This window comes from Haematobia irritans, chromosome 3 (genome assembly GCF_050003625.1).
Source record: "Haematobia irritans isolate KBUSLIRL chromosome 3, ASM5000362v1, whole genome shotgun sequence".
Classification (NCBI taxonomy): domain Eukaryota; kingdom Metazoa; phylum Arthropoda; class Insecta; order Diptera; family Muscidae; genus Haematobia; species Haematobia irritans.
The window spans coordinates 81,094,011-81,118,990 of record NC_134399.1 but is presented as its reverse complement, the minus strand read 5'-3'; the positions used below and the strand labels follow the sequence as shown (position 1 = coordinate 81,118,990).

General features: G+C 32.3%; 1 protein-coding gene and 2 long non-coding RNA genes across 4 annotated transcripts; 1 reads left to right on the top strand and 2 right to left on the bottom strand.

The window, feature by feature from the left end:
- Positions 1-20,015, bottom strand: LOC142228092 (uncharacterized). Of its 2 annotated transcripts, none has more exons than XM_075298397.1 (5): positions 19,864-20,015; positions 6,622-7,077; positions 4,793-6,553; positions 3,059-3,250; positions 1-1,791 (listed from the first exon to the last, which is right to left on the bottom strand). In XM_075298397.1, the coding sequence occupies exons 2-5, from the start codon at positions 6,847-6,849 to the stop codon at positions 1,255-1,257; spliced, it is 2,718 nt and encodes a 905-aa protein (XP_075154512.1). In that variant the 5' UTR covers positions 6,850-7,077; positions 19,864-20,015; the 3' UTR covers positions 1-1,254. The 2 variants fall into 2 exon arrangements, with proteins under 2 accessions (XP_075154512.1, XP_075154513.1); XM_075298398.1 differs by lacking the exon at positions 19,864-20,015 and adding an exon at positions 9,701-9,893.
- On the top strand, positions 4,283-4,554 carry LOC142228093 (uncharacterized). Its single transcript, XR_012720066.1, has 2 exons — positions 4,283-4,399; positions 4,482-4,554. It is a non-coding gene; the product is annotated as an uncharacterized LOC142228093 (long non-coding RNA).
- Positions 20,016-23,119: 3,104 nt separating the features above from the next.
- Positions 23,120-23,626, bottom strand: LOC142230692 (uncharacterized). Its single transcript, XR_012720777.1, has 2 exons — positions 23,391-23,626; positions 23,120-23,333 (listed from the first exon to the last, which is right to left on the bottom strand). It is a non-coding gene; the product is annotated as an uncharacterized LOC142230692 (long non-coding RNA).
- Positions 23,627-24,980: the final 1,354 nt, after the last annotated feature.

The window sequence follows — 24,980 nt, the reverse complement described above, 5'->3', positions numbered from 1 at the left end:
TTGTTTATGAAACTGACCAAAACACGTATATTTTCGAAAATCAGTGCTAAAAAATATTACATACTGAGTATTTTAAAGAAAATGTTTGGGGGAAAATATAATATGAAAAAGGAACAAGTCGTCATTCATCTGATAAGGAGAGTAGAATGTATATGTAAATAAATTAAATACAATAACTCTAATAAAATATTGAAGGAGGTGGGATAAGTAAATGAGTAGCCAACATTATAAAACGGGGTCTTTCTAATCATTTTGGAAAGGGAAATATAGGTAAATCCACATTTTTTTTTACATAAATACATAGCCATGTCTCTATGTGCTTTTATTTCGGTATTACTTTGTGATAATATAGTTCTCAATACATCCATCATAAACAAAACAATTAATTTTATTCACTTCGAATTTTGTGTGTAAACTTGGAAAAATAAAATAAAATTTTGATTCGTTTCTTGGTAATCAATTTTAAAAATTAATTGAAACGATTTCTTTTTTAAATGTCATTGGTGTTGGAAAATATCACGTTTGAGTGCTGTATTCTCATTTAAAACTTAATAGGATCAATCATTTTTGCAACAGAAGGCGAAGCACCATTTTTTGTGTGTAACTACTTATTCACAATTAGCTGTGCCCATACTGCATTTGGGTATTGTTTCATATTTTGTATACACAGTAGAAACTGTTAAAAAGAAAGGTACTAAAACATTGAAAATCGTCTAAACAAAAAAAAAATCTGCTGAAAAAACTGAAGCAGCCTTTGCAAATACCAAACTTTTTAAATTTAAATAGTCCAAAACAATCGTTTTTTTTTTTTTTTGATAAATATGTGTACATATTTTCTCCAGAGATTTTTCCCAATTGGCTTTAAATTAATTGTACCAAAACATATTCAAATTTTTGTTTATTTTAGCAGTCAATAACAACTTTAGAAAATCCTTTGATATTAATACCAAAAATATTTATATTAATTGGGTCTAGTCTTTCGGGCATTGGATACTTGTGAATTTCGTGACACTAATTTCATTTTCCAAAATTGACGACCATCGAATGGATGTGAGTTTGAGACATTAACTTTGTATTTTCGCTAAAAATGGGATATTCTTTATGTATTTGTTGTAATTGTTTTTCCGCTCTAGCGCTGCATATTATTGGCAAATATTTTGTTGTAATATATCAAACAAATCTACACACGCATTTAGTATCTTATGAACTCCTACTACACTATATATATGTATGTATGTACTAAGATATAACAACTTAACGACCTCCTCCTCCACCACCAATACTATTTGTTGCATGGTTATTGTTTGGTGAAGTTTTTAATAAAATTATTTTTTGATTTGTCGCTGTTGTTGAATTCAAATGATTGCCATTGTTGTTACTTAGATGTTGTTGTGTTGTATTGCTTAGATTATTGCTTTGTAAATTAATAATATTGGCCGCTGTTAGTTTTCTTGATATTATACTTTGGCCATTGAATTGTGTTGTTGTCGGTGCCGGAGTTATGGTCACCGTACTGGGAGCTATATTAATATTTTGCATAGCCGCCAATTGGGTCGAAGCTGCCAGTGATGATGCCGGCACAATGGTTGTAATACCATTTTCATGCTGTATGGTATTGCTGTTGTTATAGATTGCACGCATTTTTGCCTGGGCAGCTGCTGAACTCATTACCGTTGAAGATGTTAAAGATGTCGATGTTAGGGGTATGGGACCAATGCCATTACCCGTGGAAATTTGAGCAATTTTCACCGCCGTTGTCGTAGGATGGCTGTGAGAGGGCATTATGCGAGCCTGAAAATTAAACAAAAAAAATTCATTAATTTAAAATAAAATCAAAAATGTTTTTCACTATAGTTAAAATTTTGTACATAAGAGTATGAACATATGGAATGTGTTGATTTATTTATTATAGGGAAAGACCAAATCGATGAGAAGTCTGGATTTCGGATTTACACATATTTGTCAATTTATTTCCTAAAAATTCTGTTTCCATATTGGAGAATTCAATTTTAATATTTTTGCAATATGTCTTTAAAAAAAGGTCTTCAAGTACACTATTCCACTTGATTCATATCCAATAGACCAATAAACGTTGTGATATCCTAGGTGGTATTTATGATAAGCTCACAAGTCAATTTAATATAGTTTCCATACAGACATATTTCCCGATTTATTTGTATTTGTACAGTAGAGCTCGACCGAAGCCGATATTTGGCAAAAAAAAAAGCAATAATCGGCCGAAGCCGATTATTTTCCTCAAATTTGTATATAAAGAAATTTGGTGTGTTTTAGTTCAATATTAGAATATTTTTTCAGCAAATGCATAAATACAACAGTAAAAGGTAATCCACTCCAGTAGTTTGATATTGTAATGACAAAAAATGATTTTTTATAATTTTTTTACACTTTATTTGTACTGGGTGTTTTGACTGAGACAAATTCAACACTTGGTCAAATCAATATCAAATAAATTATTCAAAAAGCTTCGGCTTCTGTTAATCAGCCCCTTGACGCCGAAGGGCGATTCGTGGCCGATTATCGATTTTTGGCCGAATGCCTAAGCCGAAGCCGATACTTCGGTCGAGCTCTATTGTACAGTATGTTTTTTTTTGTTTCTTTTATTGATATGATAATATTATTTGCCCACATTTTATCCCACAATTTCATGTCATTTTAGTCCCATTATTTATATGTACACGTTTATGAAAATAATCCATAAAGGCTTTTTATTTCATTCCCTACAACTAATTATTCATGGAATTATATTCAAGTAACACACCAGGAATGACAATTGGGTGTTGCTATATTAGGTGTGGAGTGGCTGAACTGCTGATTCTAACATGGTCAATTTTTATGTTTACCCTTATGTACACAAGTAGGAAATGCTAACTTTTGCAATCCGATGTCTCTCACAGATTAATCGCCCATATTTACTACATTTTCTCAAATAAATCCCTACTTAGTGCGAAAAATTTTATAGCGACCGTAAATTTCAACAATGTATTTTAAAGGATCTTCACAAAAAAAAATTAAAAAAAAGGATCAAATTTACACTTACATTTGATGCAACTGGAGCTGACGAAGTATGCGATGCTATTGAACTATATTTGCGATTTTGTAAAATTTTTGCTGCTACTTCATTTCCCGTTAGAACCAAATTTTGAGGTTGTCCTTGAATTTGTACACCGCTTGCCAAAAACATGGTCTGTACACCCTGACGACTAAGTAGTTTCTTTTCACAGTCTTCTTGCTAAAAAAGTCAAGAAAGAAAGAAAAAAACATTAAATTGGTTGTACGAATATTAATACAGTAAACATTATATAAGCAATATCTAGATAACTAACATTTTTGAACCAATATGAACCAAACATGATTAAATCATTAGTTTATACTTTTAGTTTATTTTATATAATTTCTAGTTGTATATAAATTTATTACATTCACTTCTATTCAGATTATAAAAACTTTGTAATACAAATGTATTTGGCCATGAAGGCTTAGTATTACTGAATAAAACTGATAAATAAGTAAATGAATAAATATTATCGATATAAACAAATTCTAAAATGATTCTAAACAAATTTATCGCATCTTTCAAGGATTTTTTTATCTTTGCGCTATAATTTTTCATTACAATCTGGCTAGTTAGAATGTTATATTGGGGACATGTTACCTAAGGACAACTTCGACAAGAAAAAAAAACTACTATGTCATAACCAATACCAGTGAATGCTACTCGAACTTGAAAATCGACTCACGTAACTACCTCCTTCGCGGACTTTCGAAAGTCGACTACTCGGGATTTATTCGAATTAGATTTTTCTCTTCAAAATCTTTCTTATCTCAATAACGATGGACTTGCTATTAATTTTAGAATTTATGAAAACGTTGTCACTGTGACACTATGAAAGATCTAAATAATTTTTGATCAAATTAAATTATTTTAAGTATGTTGAACTTCTTTGAAAGGGCGGAATCGAGTGCGACTGGACTTTACAAAAAGTTGTGTTTAACTCAAAAATGTAACCTGCATTACAACTATTCCGAACTATTTCACCACTGAACTTGCCATATTAATCGGTAGAAATCATAGAAAATTTTTGGAGCCAGCGATGCACGATGGTTGTTACACAGAGGATTGTGGCTTCTATTTCATTTCTGAGTGGTTAATATTAGGAAAATTTCTCTCCAAGTAAAAAAACAATCTTTTTGGGAGTATACCCCTGAAAAATTCTAAGAGAGCAACAAGGAAAAGTTCTTCAAATCAATTTATGAAATTCGTTTTAAATCTGATTATTTTCAGCAATTATATAAAGTTTTGTGTTTGTCTCATATCATATGTTAGCGAATAAGAAAACTTTATAAGTGCAATAGAAAATAACCTGACGAAAGATTAAATGTAAGTGTATTTCCTTTTACTAACCAGTTGATATAATAATGTAAAATTAAAAATAATAATTGTTATATTATAAAATTGCCAGATTCAATAAAAATACCATCCCTGAAGAAGCTGGAATCGCCCAGCGAAACGTTGGATGACAAAAATGGAATAAATTAATCTTTTATTCGCATTAAAATACCTGACCTTAAAAGCCCAAAAATAACAATAGATGTTTGGAAATTCGTTTCCTCTCAATGATGAGGTAGTATCCAAGAATGCAAGAATACTAGTATAATCTTTGAGATATAAAAATGATCGAGTAAAGAATTTATACCTTCCACGTTCAAACGTTTAACAAATGTCCTTACTATAGACTATACTTCTTTTTCTAATATTAAACTATTTACTTACCAATGGACTTGCAGATTTCCGATCTAATAGCATATTTTCGTCAAAGCCAGAATCAGACGAATTATCACTGAATTTTGTTGACGATGTTGATGACGTTGATGATGTTGGCGACGCTGCCGATAGTGATGCTGTGGTTAAGGGTGGTTGAGCCATAGAATTGTACGATGACAAATTTTGATATGATGTTGAGGCTGCAACTGAATTGAGACTATGAATATTTGCTGTTGTTGGCGGTTTTGCTATGATATAAGATTTATCAACAGTTTTTATTATTGGTTTCATCTCATTTAAATCATTCGTCTTCAAACGCACTGCCGTGTTGAATTTCTCCAGCGAATGTTTAACAATTTTTCCAGTGTCTTTGATTTTATGTAAAAACCCATGAGTGGCATTTGTATTGGACTTTGCTTGTGTATTCATCGAACTATGAATTGTTGTTGTGGTTAAGGGCGGCGATATAGTGGTAACCTTGGCTAGGGAATGTTTAGGCATTTGTGGCATGGATGTGAATAACAGAGAAGATGATGATGGAGGCATTGATGAAGCCACTGATGTCACAGAAATGCTAAGGGTAGCCGCCGCAGCGGATGATGAAATAGTACCACCATTATTAGTTGGAACTGTGGTGGATGTCGTGGAGGCGGCGGTATGTTCGTTGCGTATTTGAAAAATGTTTGTTGTACTTTGATGGTGTTGATACTGTGATATACGGTGATGATGCTGCTCTGCGGCTGTAATTTGATGGTTATTGTAATCAGACTCAGTCTTTGTATTACTAACACTACTATTAGATGAATAATTTGATGTAGGTTCGGCTTGTGTTGTGACCATGTCACCTTGTGGAAAACATTCAGATTGTCTTTTAAAGAATAAATGGTGTTTCTTAAGCACTGGAGTTGATTTAGTAATTGTTAAGGCCGTAGAAGGCGGCGTGGATATGGAGGCAGCAGACACACAAAGGGAGGAGACTTGGTTCGCAGGTAACACTTGCGGCGAAGGTTGTGTTGCTGCCAGAGCCCCTAAGACTTCCTTCGAGTCTTTGCAAACTAACGATTCCGTTGAAACAGAGGAACCATGTTTCTCACAAGGCCTGTAATTGGCCACATCTAAAATAATGGCACCGCCCAAAGCAGGGCATTCGTATATCATGCCACAACAGGATTTTTGTTCATGCCATTCCTCCTCATCGTAGAATTGTAAAGTCTCATCATAAGACGTCGAACGGCGATTTTTACGAGGCTTTAACAGTTTTCGCCTCTTACTGCCCAACTTCAAAACCCTTCTTCTGGCCTCTGCTGCTGCTTGAGCTCTGTATGCTGATGCACGAGTTTGTGTTTGAAATTGCACCACTGTTCCCAAAGTTGATGTTCCACCTACTCGCGAATCCTCATAGTCGCTATCTAAAGAATCGGGTGTCGTGGGTAAAGATTGTAAATTGACATTATTGCCACTTTGAGACCATCCATTGTTGGAAGATTTACGCTTGTTCGATGACGATGATGTTGATGTTGAAGAAGATGACGAGAGCGATGAAGTGGAAGATGATTCCTTGATTTTCTTAGATTTCTTAAAAATCTTAGTGAATTTCTCTGGTAAAAAAGATATGCCATTTGAAATGTTGGAATTGGGACTACCACCTAGCAATGGTGGACTTGCTGCTGCACTGTTGGATGATTGTTGTGAACGTGAGCTACTGCTACGTTCACTTTTATATTTTGTTTGGATTTTACTACTGCCCGGACCAGCACGAGCATCAACCACCTGAAAATATTGACCATTAATTTTCTAAAACCTATAACACACTATGCAAAATATGATTAATAACTTACATGACTCCAGTTGCGTTTACTACCAACTGGTAAACGTTTATATCTTTTCACCAGCAATACACATGCATTGCATATTTCCCCCTGTCTAGGATATTTGAGATCAAAACATTGCATTGTATCACGTTCATATTTTCGCGAATCCGTAAAACGGGAACTACTCGATTTGGCACGACATATACAGCAACCCTCTGCCGAACGATATGTCCGAGGCTTATGGAAATTAAACATTTTGATTGGATGTTGTACTCCTCAATAGAAGATAATATATATATATATATATATGTATATATAGATTGTTCTTGTTTCAAATTGTGATAAGCCTTGCAAGTAAAGTGAGGATATTATTGATACAGATATGTAAAACCTTTACATATAAAAAAACGGCTTATGAGACCAGTGTTACGGTACTGTCGCAATTACATTTGAATACATTTTGATGTCTCTCTTTTGTAGATACTGAAAAGAGAATAATTGAAAGTATAATTGATTAAAAGGGAATAAGAAAAAAAAACAAAAGTTTTATTGAATACAGGACATAGTTCCTCTTCGTTTATGGTAAAAGATGTGATATGTTACGAAAAAAAAATAAAAGCGACGCTCTCATTTAAAAATATGCATATTCAATCTCTTTTAAGAACAGGGTCGCAGTGTTGCCTACATTTACGAAAAAGATCACAACTAAAATCAAAGAGAGCAAGCCAATTAAATAATGGCAAACAAAACAAACAGGTGAAATGACTTACAGGAAATTGGTGACCGATGGTACATAACATATAGCGGGTGACCCTGTTTTTGTGACAAAAACTGAAGTTTTTCAGTCTATGCCAACATAAGGCCTTGAAATTTGTGTTAAATTTCTAAATTAGAATAGAAAGAGTGCGAAAGTAAATTCTGGCACTAATTTACGAATTTTTTGTTGTATTCAGGTATTCTTACTAAGTAATATATATTGGCCTATGAACGGCTCTGTATTATTTGTATTCGAGAGACACATTGGCACAAACGTCATTACTGCTTCTTCTTACATACTACCATAGATAAATAACAAATATATTACATCTCCCTATACGCGGCAAACATGTTTAAGTTCCCAAAATAAATTCTCAGACATTTCGTTTTGTGTTTTTCGCAAAGAGATAATTTCCTAAAAATTAAATTTTGTATTTTTTCGGGCTGCAAGGAAAATTTTTAGAAAAAAGTTTCATTTTTTACACAAGAATTAAAAATGAAATTTCGGGACAAAAAGCGAATAAAATGTGTAAAAACATTGATGTTTGAAATTTGCAAGTTTTTAAAAGGAATTGGTAACACTGTTCGTGCACTTGGTTAAATCTTTCAGTATCTGTTAACACAAAACAATATTGTCCCCGTCTTTTGCTCTCAATATCTTACAAATTGCAGTTCATTACACGCAGCCAATTGCATACTTGCATCAAAAAACAAGGAAATCCTCTTCAACACAAACATACATTCAAATGACCAAACCACGCACACACTAAAGGTGTGATATACAGAAATAAACCAAACACGACAACCAAACGAATACGAAATATAAAGAAGGAAAAAGAAGAGTACAAATCGAGAATGTCAAACGGGAACAAAAAAAAAATAAATAAATGCCCCACTCTCTGAAATGACATCTCCATAACTCTCTTCTGACAAGAGAAATCATACTGAAAAAAAACGTATGTCAAGGAAAAGGAGAGACGTAAAATTGAGGCACAAATGTGAAAGCCAAATAAAAATACAACGTAGCAAATAAATTCTATATACACATTGCAAGTAAGATATTTTATAATAATCCATAAAAACAAGAACGACAAAAATAAGCGGGAAATTTAAAGATAGGGCAAATGAAAGGAAAAATTGAAATAAAAAGTTGATTAGTATTGCCATACAAGCTAAGCAAAGAGGAATTTGTATTTAGTATGTACACGTAGACAAGTTTACCAAAATATTAAGTTAAAAAATTCACTAAAAATCAATAATAAAACAGGTTATAAAGAAGCAAACTAAATAGATAACTCTATTTTCAAAGTTTCATATTTTCGTTTTATTGGCAGGTTTGAGATTAACAGTCTACATGTAACGTACAATCGTTGGTTACACATTCTAGCCAAATCATAGAAAAACCAAAGATAAATGGGACCATTTAGATTTACATCGATGTGATTCATGATGATTAAAAAAATACAAAAAAAAAATCACACACGCAAATGCTATGAAGTAGAGTTCAGTGGTTAGTACATGCTAAAATCTCCAACTCTTCATTTGTTTTTCGTGGTATAATGAAATTTTCTAAATACGCCGGGATTTAGTGGCTACACCTCTTTCATCACATACAGGTCGCACTATGTACACTGTCGTTGCGTGTGACGACAAAACCGCGTATTCATACGTTTTTGGCTTTGCATATTTATATGTAAGCATACGATGTCTATAATGAATTAGTAGTTGTACTATATAGTAGAGAGAGGCGCGCACTTTATTATGATGGAAACACCAACAATACAAAAATTGAGCATGTTATATATACGCTCATTTACGTGCAGTATACACATACTGTGAACTTTTGTTTCCATTTCGATGACTGACGACGACGTTGTAAACTTTACGTTTTGAGTACACTTTTTAGCATCGCTTTGGTTCTTTCGGGTATTTTTCACTTTGGTTTTCTGACACAAAACATGACTGACAATGTGTTGTCTTTTTTTGATTCTTTTTTTACTTTTGTAAAACACACATACAAGATAAAGAGAACAAAAAAACAATAAAATATGTCGGTGTGAGATATGTATGTTTTTTTTTATATACTCGAGCGTACAACTGCAACAATTTTTGTTGTAATTTTAGAAGTGGGTATAGGGAAAGTCTTTGATGCAAGAGCAAGAAGATGCCATCTAAAAATTGCATATATACACAATATTTATTTGCAACATACATTTTAATTTGTAATTTTAAACTAATTTTCTATTCTAAATATTTTGGGTAAACTCACTGTAGTACTTTAATCATATTTTTCATTTGAATTTCACAAACTTGTCTCTTGTTAAAAATAAAGAAATGGTCTATTTCATACCTTTTTTTGTTAACAATTTCGCAGAAAAGATTTTTACTTGATATTTATTTGTCTTTGTTGATTTTGCTACAGATTTGAAGTTTTCATAATACAGTTTAAAGAAATTTTTATGTATTTCACTGAATTTCATAAAATCCCAACACTATGAATCGAAAACCTTCCGCACAACACGTCTTTACTCTATAGGCACAAAGAAAAACTGATATGTATTCCGCTTCACGCTTCGTGTATTACTTCCAGTTCTCGTTGTTTCTTCTTTCCCTTTTTTGTTTCTTTTACATTTTTCGTTTTTCAAGCCTTCCCATCTATTGTTAATAATACGATACACACAAAACACTCAACCCCAAAGGAAATAAACACATACAAAGTACTCTCTCCCTCTCTCACATACTCCCTCGTAGTGAGAGTACATGGTCACTGTAACAGAGCTGCCATATTACATTTTTCGAATGAAATATAACTATTTCAGTATTTACAAACTTTCTATAATAATCAACAAGCAAGTATAAATTCGAACGGTGAGCGGTAACTTGGTTTCAGCTGTTTTTTTAGCATGTCATTCAAACAAAAGTGCTAGTTTCGGGAAAATGAGAAACTTGATATGAATTGTTTGTTTCAACTTAAGCTGGGTGCTATGTTTGGTATTTCCACCGAACATAATCCCTACCTTTATGAGTAAAAATAATTCTAATGCATCAAAAATATTCAAAATTTGGTTAAAATTGGAAAATTGTGAAAATGAATGAGTTCGCACGACGTACGTATGTATTTTTTTAATGATATTAACTACAAATGAGAAACAGCTACACAATTTCACCAAAATGGAATTCGAATAAATTATTTCATGTTTTTCTAAAATAAGTGAATATTACTTAAGCAGTGGTCATAAATTGATTACATTTTACGTAAATTATGCCTGCCTTGAAAAGTTTTTAATTGTTTTTCCTACAATATATGAAATTTTATTAAACAACGGAAAAAATATGTTCACTTTGTTCTTCTTTGGGTATTTTTATTATTTGAAATCATACAGTCACACAATGGCAGCACTGGTTCTTGTTGACAGTACAAAGGTGTCAGTGCAAAAATAAAACAACAGAAATATAAGAACAGAAATTGAACAGAAACAACGTTAACGGTTGCAATTAATTCGTAAGCTTTGAAGGTGTACTAAAAATTGCACATTAATGAATATCAAAAGACAAAATATACAATATACTTTTTTAATAAAAGTTTATCAACTGACTTAAAAAACATGACAAGAAAAGCCGAACATCATCAATTCTAGAAAGATTGCAAATAAATTCCTCAAAGTGACGACCACAAATTTGATACCTATCGAGAGATAGTAAATCATGATAACTCCATTTTATAGTATAAATGTACTAATGTACTGTAAAAAGTTTGTATCGCCTCAATAAAACATGTACTACACAGAATTTTTTCCTTGAACTCTGCTTCATTTGCTAACTAATTTCAAAAAATATGTATTTGACGAGTTGAGCATTAAATTCGATTATATGTGTAGGAAGAAAAAACGTTTTAACAACAATTATGTAGCCACATTTTCACGAAGATTTCCTACGTCTTCATATGATACTTTGGTTTTTATTTCTTACAGTAAAATTAAACTACCTATTTCTACAACCAAAATAACAACAAAGTAAATTCAAAGACGAATGTTACTAAAATATGCGCAAAAAAACGTAAATAGAATACAAGAAAGAGACGAAAAACTAATTCATATCAGAATTTCAAAAAATCCCTCTTTCTAGTTATATACAAATGTACGTTTTCGCTCTCTCTCTCTCTCTCCATCTCTCTGATTTAGTGGCGTAAAAAGAAAAACGAAAGAATTGCCAACAATATAAAAACAAAAATGATAACAATGAGGGAAAAAAGCAAATGAGACAATAGCATGCGGTAAAAAGCAGCTGTTCTCATCGAAGAGAGCGTCGAGAAATAACGAAAACAAAACAACAACGCTGGAAGGTGAAGTAGAAGGCATAAGAAGAAGACCCAAAATCATATTTTTGTGTTGATCCAACAGGCCACTTGAATAAGAGTGAGAGAGACTAAATACCATGATTGGGGAACAGACTATACAAGGGAAAAAGAATTTTGAACTAAATGGTCTGACGAAATACAAGGCATACGTGATAATAGTTGTCAGTTTCATATTGTCAAACAAACAGTGAAACGGAGAGAAACTGGTCACCCAACATTTCTAGCTGAGCAATACGAAATATATAAAATACTGTACATGAATATAAAGTATAACCTCATCTTACATGTGTGTATATATGACAAAATCCAAAACCATGGGGAAAGGAGAATCAATTTCTTGTATTTATATCCGCTGTCACTGTAATTAGGCTTGTTGTTCTTGTTTTCAAATATGGAAAAAAACGTTGGGGCAAAACAAAAAAAGTATGTGTGGTTAGTAAGAGATAAGTATATATACAGCCGAAGATAGGTATTTTTCCTAAATTGAAGTGTATAAATGAATGTACAAGTTTTGACAGCGACAAGAACAACATTTAATTTTGAGATCACTAAAAGAATTTATTTTGTGAAAGCGAAAGCATTCAGAAAGTTGCTGAATATCGTTTAACAGAAAAACAAGGGTCTTAAATTAAAAATATTTGTGAAACATAAAAATTAGTAGCGTAAAACAAGAAAGAAGTCTTTCGTTTGACAATTTTTATGAGAGTCGCTTGCCTTCAGAAGGTTAAAATTGAGGCAAACTAAACATCTGCAATCAATTATATATACATATGTATATAGATGACAATATGTGAGAACTACTACAATTTGAAACCAGTGCGTACCAAAATATTGAGAGCGCGAATATTCGTCTGTCGCTACAACAAAAAAATGAATGCAAAATATTTAGTTTCAAGATATACAGAAGAGAGACGGCGGAATACAAGAGAATTTTTCATGTGTTGAAAAAAATGTCATAGGCAATTTTAATCAGAGTTGCCAATTCGACATAATTAGTTATCTTTATATTACATTTTTTTTCCAAAACAGCTTACTTGAGATGTATCTGTTTCATAAGTTCGCATGGTTTAAGGATAACTTCCTCATACATTACGTAAAGCTGCAGGTTCGCCTTGTTCCCACAGGCTAAATGTGGCCCCATGACAGATACAAACCGTGGAAAATATTTGACTTATGTCAATGTCACACATTTTTGTCAACGTCGCACATTTAAATCCTCGATACATTCGCAAACTTTTCCAGTAAAGCTCAGGGATGAAAAATTACATTTTTACATTTTACCAACGAGAATAAAAAAGTGTATTTTTTGGTTTCAAATTGTACCAAATTTTACAAATAATGGATTGGAATATAGACACCGAAAAAAATTAAAATTATTTATAATTTTGTAAAATAAGGAAGGTGCCATTTGAAAAGGTTTTGTATCCAAAGCAAACTGGCAGATTTCAAAAACTAGTCGTAGAATTACCCTTATTTATTTATTTATTGTATCATATACAATAAGATTTACAATCTTATAATTACAGTATGTGATTAGACAAGTTTCTATACTCTTAGTAATACTTAGTGCCAATATGTTTGATTATTTAGGTTGAAGAACTTCACATACAGAGTACCTTGCACTGGCTTCAATGTCCCTCAATATTCGAGGAAAATGTGTAAATTTGTTATTTGATCATAACGAGTCAAAATTCTAAATCTATTTGCTTCTAATGTGTTTGTTGTCAAATATTCAGTCAAACATTGAATATCACAGTACTTGCAATTTTAGCTCAAATATTAGTAATAATAGCGTAGCATTTAACAACCTGCAGACGTTCAATGTTCGAAATTTTCGTCGTAATATAAATGAAAAAAAAAAATCGCTTGGAAACATCATCAGGAATTGTCCATTATCTGGCAGAAGTTTCGACATGAACTCAGATAAAGACCAACATTCTATGGAAATACTTCATAATATTAATATATCTTCTTTTAATACATTTCACTATATAGAAAATATAGTATAAGATATGAAAATGCATTTTTAATCTTTCGAAATGATGTATTTTATTGTCAGATGGTTGATATCAGTGACTTTTTAATTGTTGGACAGGGATATTTTATCGACCTAGAGAAAAGTAAATAAGTAGTAAACTAAAGCGCCATTTTAACAACGCTCTTAAAATTTTCTAATATTTTTTCTAGTTTTGGGTGGTGACAAACGCTTCCCTTAAAAAGTAGTAACTCGTAGGTATGGTAGCGAAACTATTGTACAGTATGTCAAGAAAGTCTTTTGACATTGCCAAATATTTCAAATTCCAGAAATAATTGAAGTAAAAATCTAAATGTTAATTCGTTTTGAGAAAAATAAAATATGTATAATTTGCAAAATACATAATAAAATATTTTTTAAAATTAAATTATATTTAATTTTGGAACAAAACATAAGTTTTATCCTATTGTCAAAACACTTTCTTGACATACTGTATATTATATTGGACATTTAAATTTCGATCCCAGCAAAGTTTATGCTATGGCAACACTGGAACGGTATCTTCTACTCTACAAATGATATTAATTTTTTAAATTTGCTAAAGTTACTTTTAGTATTGATCGCTTTAGCATAAATAAGACAGCGCGGCCACCTACTTTTGAACATGATTGTTGATATGCTGAAGCGAAAAATGTTCGCCAAACAAATCAATTCTGTTTAATACTCACCAACTTTATGAGACTAAATCAAAAAAATAAATAAATGCATTGTAACAAACACAGGGGTGAGGAGGGAAGTGAGTTAGCGGAAGACCTGTTCGTAGCATTAGTATACGTTGACTTTGGTTAGTAAAACAAGCTCTTTGCATGAGAATTGGAAATCATTACGGAAAAATGAAAAGAAGCACCGAAAAAATACTTTCTTTTTTTATTGGTGTAAAATTATTTAGCCGAAATTATCTGTATACCAAATTATACAAGTTTTTGTTAGTGGAATATTTTGTTTACATATATTTGAAGAGAGTATGTTTTTACTTCTTCGTTACATATGACGACACACACACACCTATGCATTCATTCGTCGACCGAAGTTCAATTGGTAACAAGTGTTACCACAATCTCTTCATTTTTAAACAAAAGTAATACAAGAGTGGCAAAACACATAGTCACAAAATATATAAAACCAACAATAAATAAAGGCTTAGGTTTTATTAAAACTTGTATTACGAGTGTTGCTCATTAACAAAAAAAAATGAGATGCGGTGTAAAATCAATTAATATTCCAGATCTGACTTTTAGTGAAAGATCTGATTTTATATATTCCTAATACAATATATCAATAAAAATCTTAAAATGTAACGTATATATCATTTAACGGTAAATGGTGGACCAGAATTCTTGTAAACAGAATAGATTAATGCATGTGCGTTAACAAAATAGGCTTAAAAAGCCATATGTCAACAATTTTAATTTCCAGTTCTTTATGTTTAAATTGAAATTTTTGCAATAAATTGCAGACTGTGAATAAAATATTTTTGGTCGACTTCAGAAAAGCCACCTTTCTATGGTAGGGAATGGTATCCCAATTCTGTCCATTTCCGTGTAGGAAATTACAAGAAAGCTCGAGAAATGTATTGTAAGTAAAAAAAAAATTCTTCATAATACGTTTTTTTATTAACATTAGGCTAAAGATGCACTGAAGAAAAAACCAAACCGATAATTTGAAGAATGATTTTTAATGCTCTAAGAAGTTTGTTAACTTCGTATTCCTCCAGATATTGGGAGGGTAAATGGCTATTAGTTGGATTGTTTTATTCATGTTTAAATTATAATACTGAAAATAAAAGAATTAAACACATCCGCAAAACAAATTTAGCCATCAATCTTTAAAAAGGCTTGTTTTATTTTATGCTTCATTACTATGACTATTGCTAAATTAAAACAATTTTTAACAAACGTTTAATAGTACCAAGAGTTAGAGAAGCCTTTGTTTGAGAAAACTATGTCTGTTTATGCGCATGCCAATTGCTCATAGTCTAAAGAGAGCGAGAGAGTGCGAACCCCAATAACAAAATGCGAAAGTATGCAAGTATATAAACACCCTCACACCACCTTATCAAAGTTTCAGGTTATTCGTGCCGAGTTTCGCTCATAATCGCCGTTCATATTTACTGCATTCATTGTTGTGACAGGTTTTGTGTTTGCTTTTGCTATCTGGTACGCTTTTTATGTTTTGTGCTTTATTGTCATCGTGTAATATTTCCCAGTATCAATACTTGTGTTTAAGGTCTTATAGAGCAATATATTAAATTTATAAGGCCTTAATAAGACCTTGCGTCAAGATTTGTTCCATCTGCATTTAATATGACAGATTTTTGGAAATAAAATAACAAAAACCTGCGGGGCCCTCGGGTGACACTAAAAACCCTGAATTGATAAGATATTGAAATAGTAGAAATGCTTTATAGACAATATCTAAATTAATCAAAGGCTAAACTCTAGTTTAGCTATACCTCTCAGATTTCTTCCAAAACTTCATAGATGGTAGAACTCTAAGAGTAGATTACAACAACAATTTTTTCCTGGCGGTTGTAACCGGTTATTCGGTTCTAAAGTCTAAGTAAATAATCGTTATTAAAACCGGTTCTAATGAAACGATTACTTTGAAATATACATCTCTAGCAAGCTAATGATAACTCCTTTCAAATTATGCATAAATCGATCTATTCGATACATCCGTTCCGGATATACAGATGAAAACGTGTTTTTTAAAACCGGTTTTTTACAAAACATCTCAAAACTCAAAAAATTCTATAGACATTTTTTTGAAAATTTTATTTCTATAGAAAACTTTGTCAACAATTTTTATTCTATAGGAAATATTGTCAAAATTTTATTTCTATAGGAAAAATGTTATTCTTATAGAAAATTTTGTCAACAATTTATTTTTGTACAATTTTGTCAAAATTTTATTTCTATAGAAAATTTTGACAAAATTTTATTTCTATAGAAAATTTTGTTAAAATTGTATTTCAATAGAAAATTTATGAAGAAGTAGGTTAGGTAGTAGGTACAGTAAAAAAATACCATTTTTTGTAGAATTCTACCAACTGTGGCAACCGAGTCAGGGGCCGGCTCTAAGCATTATTGCTAAAGATACCATGTATGTATTTCGTCTCCAACTCTGTTCCTCAGTGTGGCGAAAAAAATCATATTCCACGCTTCACATTTGCGGACGAATGGGGTATAGACAATATTCCTCTCAAAAATGTTGAGATCCTGTAATAAAAACTGAAATATCCTCATTTTGATATATGTTTATTTCTTCAATGTCCGCTATTTATAATTTTTAGAGTTGGGGGCAGAATAACTCTGTATAGAGTAACTGTGATGAAAAAATAACAAATGGGTCGAGGTCGTGCCGCGGTCATTTTGACATTCGAAATGTATCAAAAAAGCACAACAATGTCAACTTTATCAACCCTGGATCGAAATTGAATTAATCAACCAATTGGTCGAATTAGTTTACTGATCGGAAAAGAGCTGAAGTGAACGATCCTTTTACTTCAACGGAAATAGGAGAATGCAAAAATGACTCACAAATTTCGCTGCTGGGCTATATTTTGTGTGATACACACACAGCATAAGACAATTTGGTTTGCTTTGTTTTTTTTTTTCGATTTGAATAATTTGATGTTGTACAGGTTTCTCAAAATATGTATGCTTAAAAGTTTTAATGATTTCGCAGAACATGGTGGTATTCATGTACCATACTGTAAACAAATATTACATTTAAGAGAACGTACTAACAAGTCGAACTTATTTTGCTATAAGTTAAATGCCCCCTTTTTTAAATTTTCCAATTACGAAAATACTCTTTGAGAGCATATAGATGTAAATCCGACATTATAAACCAAAATAATTTCGCAGATATTCAGATACGAAATATGTACGTATTTCAAAACAAGGGCCAGAAATACAGTTTCCATATCATTTGATAATCGCGAAAACAGTAAATGCATGTAATTACACAATTGAGAGTTGTTCTCTTGAACTTCCCTACTCAATACACAATGCTTTTCTTTTGAAATTGCACGCCAGTTGGTCGTGCACAGCGCAAACTTTGTCATTGGCAAACATAAGAAAAAACCCACAACAGCAAATTGATGTAAAATAGTATGTAGAAAAAAGCACGTAGGCCAAAAAGCGTATCAAGCTCGAATAAACGACAAAACAAAACCACGAAACGAAATAAGCGCATGTACCACTAAGTGTATGTATTGTGCATACGAACTTCAACTACGTAATAAAATCGGGAAAACACAACAGACAACAATTGCTCGAATACCGCGGGTCTTTATTATTGTATCAATACGGACCACAGGAGAGCATGAAATAAAAGAGAGCAAGCAGAGGTATATAAAAAAAGAGAGAGGGAGAGAAAACACTATCAAGGTAAAACAGCAGCTAAACGCATGAATGTTGGGTACGTTCGTCAAATGCGAAATTCTGAGTCAAAAGCGAATGGGAATAAAAATAACGACAAATCTATATAACAAAGCCTTATGTATGGATGACCAATTATATATGTATATATATATAAGTATATCATTCGTAAATACTTCCACATGGCTCGTGTGAAAAGCAACAGTGGTACATAGTTTTTGGGTGGGGGGATTATTATTATTGGCAAATGAACCAAACAAGAAAATACAAGAGGGGAAACCTTGACAACAAATACGATAACTGGAGGAATAGGGTGGGAGAGAACTTGCTCCCATTTATTGTAAGAGGTATACAGAATAATTTATCCAGTATCTTAATTTTTGCAGTTTAAAATGAAATGATTGAAATAAACAACCAATTCGGCTAGAGTTGCCATGCGTGGTCATCAAGGCAAGTATTTATATTATTGTGTATATATATTTATATGTATGGGAACCGTTAAATTCTCTCAATCATTCCGTTGTTTGTTTATATGGTTTAAATTTTGTAATTATTGATATGTCGTATAAATAGACTATATAAAATACTAAAAACGGAGTCTTTCTTGTAGATATACATATTGGTAAATGTGAGTAAGACTAGGAAAATAGCTGACCATTTATACCTGTTAGGTGTCTTATCAGCAAATCCCAATTATATCGCAGCCTTAATTGATCAGCAACTTTTGAGTAAAAGTAATTCGGCTATATTTTGACCTTGTATATAGAAATCGTGTATAAATCTATTTGAAAGACCAAATCAATTTTGGGGTATACCCATTATCAAGATATGTATATAGTTGCACAATGTAGAAGCAAATTTAAAATTTTGAATTGCAAACAATGAAATAACTTGACACGTAGAATGATCGCCTTTGCTATTTTATATGATAGGACCCATCGTTTTGAACATAAATTAACTGACAGAAAACTAATTTATAAATTTTCAATTAAATCATCCAAAAGTTTATTAATAAAAAACTATTAACTAATTCATAACAACCAAACAAGTGCATATTTTTATGTACTGACAGACTCCAACGTTAATCACAGATAATTGGTCTAAAACTGAGAGTAGTATAGACACAAAACGAGACTAAACCACTACATAATAAGTGGATAAACAACCTAAATTAATACGTACTCACATTTTAATACATATGACATGAATGTATTTCCCGGTCACCCCTTATTTATTGCTGTACGTAAACACAAAACCAATTTTCAGTATTGTTCATTTTCTCGTAAGGTTGAGGGAAGATGGAGCAGAGTAAACAATAAACACAGGCACAAAAAGATAATCACACGAACAATAAATAAAAGCAATGTCCATTAGTGTTGCCAAGATGGAGGTTTACCCCAAATCTACTGTTTTTCACGTTTGAGGGCATTTTTAGAGGTAATAAAAATGGTTTATTTCAAGTAGATGCCTCGGATTATTTTTTCACCAAATTAGAACATTACTTTGTACCTCTTTACATTTCTAAAAACTGCGGTTTAAAAAAAACTAGAACTAGGGGTTTGAATATAATTAGGGGAATGTTCTAAAAACACAGCAACACTGATGTCTATGAAGTTTGCACTGATAATATACTTGCAGCATGCATATACATACATTCATATGTATATACAAAGATTTATTTTGATATGTGTATAAGCACAACTTTCAATAATTCAAGATAAAAGAAATACACTTACAATTAGTTAGAATACACAAAATTCGTATGAAATCTTTATAACAAATTCACTTTCTGTTAATAAACTTGGTAACTGAGCCTTGAAGAATTTTTTATATTATTGTCTTTCACTTTCGACACGGAGAACGATATCTGATTGTAGACAATGCTGTCGTGTTGACAGTGAATACATCATAATGTCAGGTAGTGTGATATTGGTAATCAAAGACGAAAAATTACTTGAAGGTGGTGTCATTAAGTCAGCTGATTTGAATTTTTTATTCGACCAGATTTCTCCTTATAGGCCGGTACTCTGTTCGGTTTTCGCGTTGAAACTCCATACAAAACCAAAAAATGCGAAAAATTTGCGACATTTTTTCCATTTGTGATACTTTGTTTTTTCGTGTTGAAAAACTGACGTTTATAGCACGGCGCCATTTGCAATGTGAATTAAGAAATAATTTATTTATTAAAATCTATTTGTGCGGGTTTATAAATCAAACACGGACCATATTTTTGTTCCGAAACTATACAAAGGATCAAAGGAATAGCAGATCAATTGCCCAAGGAAAAATAAAATGTTATTTTGTAAAAACAAGCAACAACCACCAACTTAATCCAATATCGCTCCCTGTAAAATAGCGCTCCAAGCTACCTAAAAAAACGCCGCTTTCTATGTGCGAAATAATGGTTTCCATAAAAATTTTTCGCAAGAATGAACATAGTACCGGCCTTATTATGGCACAGTTTTTTTATATCATTTTTGGGGATTTAAAATAAACAACATGGCAATGCAAATTTGACTTTTAGTGATTTCAATAATTAAACAAAACAAAAAGAAAATTCTTCTATAATAATCTTCAACTTTGATGAGAAAGGTAACACAAAAAATTTGAAATTATTTTTGTCAAACACTGTCTGCCGGACGCTGGTACATCGTCATCAATACTTCTTTAAGATTATAAGTTTATCCGGACAATAATGCCTGTGTCCAACTTTGCGAGACATCCCTGCCAGCATTTCAAAGAAGAGCCATTTTATTTTTTGTGAAACGCCAAGCGCAACCAGCTTGTTATATTTTATTTAAATAAAAACGAAAATAAAGTCCTGAAAACATAGATATTACGCTTAAAATTGTGAAAGGTATATGGTGAACAATTTTCGACTTTCCAAATAGAATAAACCCTGCCAGCATTTCAAAGTTCCATTTCATTCTCATCGCTACCACAGACTCGTAAGTGACACTGCAACAATCGCCAACTGTGATAGTATTTTGCCATCACTATTAGCATGAAAGTATTTTGCCATCACTATTGTTACAAGAGCCATTTTATATTTTGTGAAACACCAAGCACAACTAACTTCTTATAATTTATTTAAATAAAAACGATAATGAAGTGCTGAAAACATAGTTATTTCATTTAAAATTGTGAAAGGTATATTGGTGAACAATTTTTGACTTTCCAAATGGAATAAAGTGATAGTTTTTCAAATATTTTTCCAGACACGCTGCCTCCATTGGGAATAAAAGCACTGGCTAATAGACGCTACAACATGTAACTTGCAACTTGTAACTCAACAACAATCTTTTATTAATGCATAAAAATATGTTAAATATGATGTGATAGTCGTATAAATGTTATATTTATGAGAATTTATAAATGTTTAATAAAATTAATAAACATCTAAACAATCGTGTTTTACTTGACCACAATGATTCTTTTACAACTATCTTAAAATGCACTTTCTCTGATTGTTTGAAGGGGCTCTTATTGGCGTCCTTCTAAATGTATCCAGAAGGGCACCTAATAATTGCACTCATGCGATACTTTTTTGTAGTAACTTGGCGTGGTACAACTTCTCAATAGTGACGACGCTTATCCGACGAGTTTTTGATGTCAGATATGATTGTTTTCGACGTAGTGGGGATTCTCAGAAGCGCCCCCAAATTCAAAAAATGTTGGCAGGGATATCCCAGATATTGACCACACTATAAGTTATGTTTGAAGACAATCGATACTGCAGATAGTTATTGTAATCGATAACACATATAAGGATATTTTTGTTTTCGATTACAATTCGTAGAGTTTGGCCACATTGTACGATTCCTTATGCGCCGTTCAGATTATAAGTTTATCCGGAGGACAGTCCCATATATTGGCCACACTATAAGTTAAGTTCGACGACATAATCGATACTGCAGCTTGTTAATGGGATCGATAATACTTACCGCAGACAATTCTTTGCGTTCGGCCACACTGTAATGTGCTGTCCAGTTTATAAGTTTATGCTATGTTCCCACCGACTCGTTTTCCTCATTCGTTTTTCCAAAACATTTCACCGTTCACACCGGGTTGAACCATGGAAACCGGAAATTCACATTTACTCGAAATTCACATATATGCAACCTATGTCCAAATAATTACCGCGAGCGCAAAGGGAAATTTTTTTTAATGTTATTTTCACATGTCCATGTTCTTAAAAGCCTTTATTTATTCTTTTTTTTCTATGAAACTTGTTTCAATATTTTGACATATATATCTTCTCTTTGCAGAAAACTAAAATCTTTGGATGCTACATTCTTGCAAACATTAAGAAGCTGACCAATGAAAAATGAGTGGCTTATCGACAAGAAAAAGTTTCCAGAAACATTTCAAGTACAACCAATTAAAATTGTTAAAAACAACAAATTGTTGAAATCAACAACTTCTGGATGAAAATGTGCATCACATTGTCAGTTTAATTCATATGCTATTATCAGTTTAAAATGGATATTTTGTGAATTTCTTCTGCTGGGAATCAATTCTAACACGCGGTCCAGTACGTTCCTAATTTCAAATTGCCCGCATGTTAATAAATTTTAATGCTGTTTTATGACTCCAAAAGGAAGGAAATCGAATTATCAATGCAAACGTGTTTACTAATAATGTTTAAGATATTTAAAGTTTTGTTTTTTTTTTGTTCTTATTTGTTGATATGTTTAATAAGATTATTATATATCAATTGGTATTGTAGTGTATTATCCCTGCCAACATTTTTTGAATTTGGGGACTCTTTTGAGAATCCCCACTACGTCGAAAACAATCATATACGACATCAAAAACTCGTCGGAAAAGCGCCGTCACTATTGAGAAGTTGTACCACGCCAAGTTACTACAAAAATGTTTCGCATGAGTGCAATTATTAGGTGCCTTTATAGATCAATTTAGAACGACGCCAATAAGGGACCCTCCAAACAATCAGAAAAAGTGCATTTTAAGATAGTTGTAAAAGAATCATTGTGGTCGAGTAAAACACGTTTGTTTAGATATTTATTAATTTGATTAAACATTTACAAATTCTTAAAAATATAACATTTATACCACTATCACATTACATTTAACATAATTGTTGGCATTAATGATGATGTTGAGTTACAAGTAGCGAGTTACATGTTGCTGCGTCTATCAACCAGTGTTTTTATTCCATGGAGGCAGCGTGTCTGTAAAATATCTGAAAAACAATCACTTTATTCCATTTGGAAAATCACCAAATTGTTCACCAATATACCTTTCACAATTTTAAGCGTATAATCTATGTTTTCAGAACTTTATTTTCGTTTTTATTTAATTAAAATATAACAAGCTGGTTGCGCTTGGCGTTTCACAAAAAAATTGCTTTTTTTAACAGTAGGGATGGCAAATTACTTGCATGTACTTTTTGATGTACCTTTTCATGATGGTTGAAGTGACATTTACGAGTCTGTGGTAACGATGAGGTTGAAATGGAACTTTGAAATGCTGGCAGGGATGTAGTGTAGTGTATTTTTATATATTTTATTTTGAAGAAAATGAATAAATAATACAAAATTCATAGAATTTTCGCTTTGACTTTCAATTTGAAGTGGGGATATCATTCATACAAATTTAGGTTGAAAAGTATTTGCAACGATGTTAAATTTGAATTTGACTCGCATCGAAAATTGTTTAACAAATTATTGAGTAGCGATGCATTTCAATTTGAGGATAACACTTGAGATATTATTGCTAATGTGTTGAATTTCACTGTTGAGGGTAATGTCTGTTTTTTGTTGAGAACGCGATTTTCTCAACAATATCTCAACTTGAATATTACCCTAATCCTTTGAAAAAATGTTTGAAAAATTGTTGAAATTTAGCATTTTTCAAACGTTTGTGTTTATTGGGATATTTTGAATAGGGTATGTTATTCGGGGTATCTTCCAAATTAGGTGGGTTCACATTCTAAAATTGACGTGTTTTGAACTTGTTTTTTAGTATAGCGAAAACGACTCGTTTTGAAGTGCTTATGGTTAGGTTAGGTTATGTGGCAGCCCGATGTATCAGGCTCACTTAGACTATTCAGTCCATTGTGATACCACAGTGGTGAACTTCTCTCTTATCACTGAGTGCTGCCCGATTCCATGTTAAGCTCAATGACAAGGGACCTCCTTTTTATAGCCGAGTCCGAACGGCGTTCCACATTGCAGTGACACCACTTAGAGAAGCTGTGAAACCCTCAGAAATGTCACCAGCATTACTGAGGTGGGATAATCCACCGCTGAAATACTTTTTGGTGTTTGGTTGTAGCAGGAATCGAACCCACGACCTTGTGTATGCAAGGCGGGCATGCTAACCATTGCACCACGGTGGCTCCCCGTGCTTATAAAGGGAAAACATTTCATACCCCAAAATATGCTTGGTGAGAATACCGTATTATCCAGATGGAAAGTTTGTTTTTGCAAAAAATATTACAGTGCGGCCAATAACTAGGAATTGTCGGCGAAGATTAAAAAATCAGCAGCAGTATCGATTATGCAGTCGAAAATATCTTTCAGTCTGTGCAACATCTGAGATATTTTTGAACGAGCACTGTCGTGCGGATAAACTTATAGTCTGGGCGGAGCATGAGGTTCCTTACAAACACAGATATTTCGTCAGGATAAACTTATAATCAGGACGTCGCATAAGGCAAATTACAGTTGAAATCTAGTTAAAGTGGATTTTGGAAGTGTAATGTGAATGTGGCTAATGACCTTTGTTTGTGAAAAAAAAAAATCATGTTCGTCTTAACGGCCTATATATAATTTTTGTTTCACGTTACGTCATTGCGTTGCCTTTAATCACAAGTAGAAATATAAAC

Coding starts and splice junctions, on each gene's coding strand:
- LOC142228092 (XM_075298397.1), bottom strand. CDS start 6,849: ATGTTTAATTTCCATAAGCCTCGGACATATCGTTCGGCAGAGGGTTGC. Junction 3,251..4,792: donor GGAAATCTGCAAGTCCATTG/GTAAGTAAATAG, acceptor TGACTTTTTTAG/CAAGAAGACTGTGAAAAGAA. Junction 1,792..3,058: donor CAGCTCCAGTTGCATCAAAT/GTAAGTGTAAAT, acceptor TTTAATTTTCAG/GCTCGCATAATGCCCTCTCA.